Source organism: Tupaia chinensis, unplaced genomic scaffold, assembly GCF_000334495.1.
Source record: "Tupaia chinensis unplaced genomic scaffold, TupChi_1.0 Scaffold000081_1, whole genome shotgun sequence".
Taxonomy (NCBI): domain Eukaryota; kingdom Metazoa; phylum Chordata; class Mammalia; order Scandentia; family Tupaiidae; genus Tupaia; species Tupaia belangeri.
The window spans coordinates 7,503,228-7,507,548 of record NW_006159542.1 but is presented as its reverse complement, the minus strand read 5'-3'; the positions used below and the strand labels follow the sequence as shown (position 1 = coordinate 7,507,548).

Sequence of the window (4,321 nt, the reverse complement as noted above, 5' to 3'; positions counted from 1 at the left end):
ATTTGTATTTTCCATGACATTGGCTTTCTGGGGTTTGAGAATTAACTTATTTTTATAGAATCTGAAAACCCAGGGATAAAAAAGCCTTCTTAGAGTAAAATATGGCAATGAGTGATATTTAAGAAATTCTTGTCTCCAAATGATTGCAACAGACTTTGCACAACAGAAGCTAAAGACACTGGGTGCAAAACAATGTTGATTTTGCAACCACATTTTGTGCCTTCTGCAATGGCAGGGGTGTGAAAAAGCCTGCTGTCCTCCACCTCCCTCCTCTTGCTCTCCTTGCCCCCAGGTGTACAGAATAAGGCTGAATGGCCCATCACAGGGAGCCGACCAAAATGACAACCATTTCTTTTTCTTTCTGGATCCCAGTAAACTTTAGAGATGCAGTATAACTATGGACCAGTTCTAGACCAGGTCTTCCCTTTCTGGACCCTAGAATCCTAGATATAACAGATGTTTGGACATGTTGCACATACTGGATACCCTCTGAGGCTCCTTCCAGATCTAGCTTTAAGAACTTTATTCAGAATTCTGTGCAGAGAAGTGTCACCACCATCACTAAGTTGTCTTTTCACAGTGCTTAACAATTTGCAGAGCACTTTTATCTACAGTGAAATACTTAACCCTCAAATTACCCTGTGGGGTAGATATTATTATCCACTTGTTCCAAAATAGAAAACTGAGACCCTGAAAACTGAAGTGACATGCCCAAGGACACACACTCAAGGAATGTTAATGTGGAGAGTCCAACTCCAGTAAGAGTATTACTCAAGCTTATATTCTTTCCAGGAAACATGATCCCTGTCCAACTCCAAAGTAGGTGCATTAATAGATGTCATTAATGAAGTGATACTATGCAGTGAAACCAACTTCTAGGTCACTAAAGGGATTTCAGGGCCTAAACTTGCTTATGACATAGAGATTTCACCCATCATTCACAGTGAATTGAGAGCGAAACAAATACCAGCCCCCTAAATTTAGAAGGGTAATGACTCCTGCCTGTGCAACTTGGAAAGCACAATTTTCCAGTGTTTCAGAGCTGCATGAGAGCTAATCTGCCTGCTCTTTCTTTATTCAGATGAGGACACTGAGACTCAGAGAGGGAAACTGATGTTTCCAGGATCACTCTGCAAGTTATTGTCCACTCTGCAGCTGCAAGACAGGTGAGAGAGGTTGTCTTTCCACCACAAATCCCTGCTTCCCTCACTTGCCCTAGGATTTCAGAGATTTGTGGGCCCCTCAAGCTCAAAGGCAGAGCCAGCCAGAGACCAGACGATGAAGAAAGAAGAAACACAAAGACCTTTTACAGCAACACAAATGATTCCCCAACCTCAGAATTGCACTGTCTCCACTTGACTACAAATGGCCCACAGCGAGTGGGCCCAGCATCCCTTACCTCTGCTCGGCAGGGCTGTAGGTCTCTCCCCTCTGGCAGCTGCTCAGGGTGACGGGGTCAAAGTTGTCGAAGGAGCGGAGGGCCACCCCCGAGATGGCGACCAGGGGCGAACTGAAGCTCACACGTACCGCCTGGCTGTGGTAGAAGGGCTGGCTGAGGTCATGGACCACAGGGATAATCAGGGGATTGTTCCTGCAGCTCAGGACATGGAGGCCTGTCAGGGGAGACAGAGGGGCCGAGGGGCCAGGCTCATTACTCAAGGCCAGTCACGCCCTCCCCAACGGGCCCTTCCCGAAGCCCCCAGACCCTTTCATGTCACTGCACAAAAGCACCATTGGGCGGCCGGTGGGGATTTTGAGTTTGATTGAAAGTTTCTTTGTCTGCCTTTTTTCCCTTGGTTCCAAATCTTTCCAATCCCCCTGCTTCCCTGCTACCCTGCCCCCTAAGCTTTCCCTTCACCTAGCGCCCACAGCCCCTCTCCCTCCCCCACGGGCCACCACTCAGCCAAGCAACACTGGGGCCTCACTTCCCTCCCACATTGCCTTAGGGCTTGATGGTCTGAGTTGCTAGTTTTCAGGCTGCCTGTCTGATCTGTCATAAAAGTGGTGAAAATAATTCATAGCAATAGGTCTGTCCCAGGGTAAAAATCCCACGCTTACAGGTTATCTATGAACGTGGGAGCAGCCCTGTGAGTTGAGGACTTTGATGCCTAGTCTGCAGAGAAGGAAGCAGTCACAGGCAGTAGGTGGCTTTCTAGAGGAACATAGAACAGTGGAGACATAAAGTCCAAGTAGAATCCAATCTTGCCTCAAGGAGAAGAGAAAAAGGAATGATGTAGAAGGATGGAGTTGGCAAATTGGAAACTAGTTGGGTAGATATTGGCTTAACTGCAGATTTAGTCACTTCCTAATGATAGCACTCTGGCAAGTCCCTAAAACTCCATTTCCATACCTAAAAAATGATATGATCCTACCATATCCTTGCAGGCTCGCTATGGTGGGGAAGTTCTACCTTGTGGAAGATAAAGCTCCAAGTCCAGCAGGAGTCTTTGGTTCTACTCTCAGAGTTGCCAAGCCTCCTGCTGCAGACAGGTGCACACAGTCAGGAGGGAAAGGGAAATGTGGAAGCCTCAGGCATCAGTGGCAGGGTCTAAGAAACATCTATAGGACTAGACTTCCCCACCTCTGCTGAAAAACCCTCCTCAGAGCCCTTTGCAATGTCAAGACAACTATGAAAATATTTGCTTCTCACTTAGGGAAATTTCCCAGCAATCTGGGTAACTCCATAGGGGGTTTCTTCCTTTCTTATTACTTCCTTCTTGCCTTTAAAACTAACTAACTAACTAAACAAACATAAAAAGAAAGCAAGAAAACCATCTCTGCCTCCTTGGCTTCTATCTGATGCTGAAATGACCTTCTTGCCTGCTTGTTTCTTAAGTGTCTTTGAAATAAGCTCTCTGTGGAATGGCATGGGCACAGCTTTGAAGTCCAGGCTTCAAGGGCTGGTCCAGAATTCCAAACACACAGGATGCTGCCCAAAGCTCTCTAGGGCAGATTGGAAATAGGAAGGTGGAACAGGAATTTCTTAGTGCCAACAGGTATTTCTTAGTAAAGTCTTGAGCTAGACATGCACTGGTCATGAAGGTCCCCAGTACATCTCACTCTGACTGCTAAATGGGCATTACTGTCCCCACTGTACATATGAGGAAGGCAAAGCTCTGAGTGAGGCACTAAGAGGTCCAGAAAATTGTTCCTGTCCTCAAGACAAGGGAGTTGCAGGGACAGGATTCAGACTTCGGCTGTCAGCTCTAGAGTCAGCCTTTTCCTCTGTATCATGACACACATGGGTATGCAGAGGGGTGGCACAAGTGGCTACACTAGCCTTTGTCTTCTCATTTGACCCCACACTCAGGGCAGCTTCTCAATTCTCACTGTGCCCCTGCCTTCCCACTCATGAAGCTGATCAAAAATGTTCTAATTTTTTTTTTTTAGAGGGAGATATTTTTACTATAGAGTGCATGCACTTGCTGGAGAGACAGAGAGACAGAAAGCAGGAAATCACACACCCTCCCTAGGTGGGATGGCCATGCTGCAATCCCTCTCCTCCATTCTCCTCTCAAGATTTTGGGCATGCATATACACATGCACACTCAGCATGAGTTTTAAGCTGCTGGGTCTGGGTCTCAAACTATGGTCAACTACATGGGAATCCAGTGACGTATTATGCTATCTGCTGGTCCTTCAAAAATGTTCTTATTCCTACACTCACAGGAATCTTCTCTGGAGATTATGCTGGAGACACAGTCACCACTTGGGGGATTTTCATGGACTCCTCTGGCTAAAGGGTAAAGAGCAGTGGACTTTATTCTGAAAACCTGGCTATTCCACCCTGATTTGCAGTGTGTCCTTGGATCTCTTTGAGTCTCAGGTGTGGACATGTGCAATGGGAAAATGGCTCTTGCTTGGTTTCCTCTTTTGAGGATCATATAGAACATCTGAAATTTAAGGTTTCTGACAAAAGGAACTCTTGAAGGGAAAGTGTTAACATTGGCCCCTTATCCCTAAATCTGCCAGATCTAGGATTTTCTGGATACAAAAAGGATACTTTGATTTGAAGGTAACCAAACACCAAACAGAGAAGGATCAAGAAAGAGGAAAAGGAAAGGAAAAGTTCATTCTAAGCTGACTCTCACAACTAACTACAGGGCAGATATGGAACCAGGTTCTAAGAGTGAGCCAAGCCCAAGAGAACACGCTCACCTAGATCGTGGCTCTGATCTTTGGTATCAAGCAGTTGTACACTGATGGTTTCCTGCTTTTGGTCCCCATAATATGTCCCATCCGTCACCAGGTGGACAATGACAGCTGCAGCAACCATGGGCTGAGAGAAATACGCCTGAAATGGAGAAGACACGGGGGGGGG

At 46.4% G+C, this 4,321-nt stretch overlaps 1 protein-coding gene across 1 annotated transcript in view; it reads right to left on the bottom strand.

The window, feature by feature from the left end:
• Window positions 1-4,321, bottom strand: part of PAPPA (pappalysin 1) — a 280,168-nt gene that overhangs the window by 74,575 nt on the left and 201,272 nt on the right. Inside the window, exons 14-15 of the mRNA XM_006142815.3 lie at window positions 4,159-4,294; window positions 1,400-1,613 (exon numbers count right to left, since the gene is read on the bottom strand). Coding sequence (XP_006142877.1) covers window positions 1,400-1,613; window positions 4,159-4,294 — 350 coding nt within the window. The remainder of the gene's footprint in view (window positions 1-1,399; window positions 1,614-4,158; window positions 4,295-4,321) is intronic.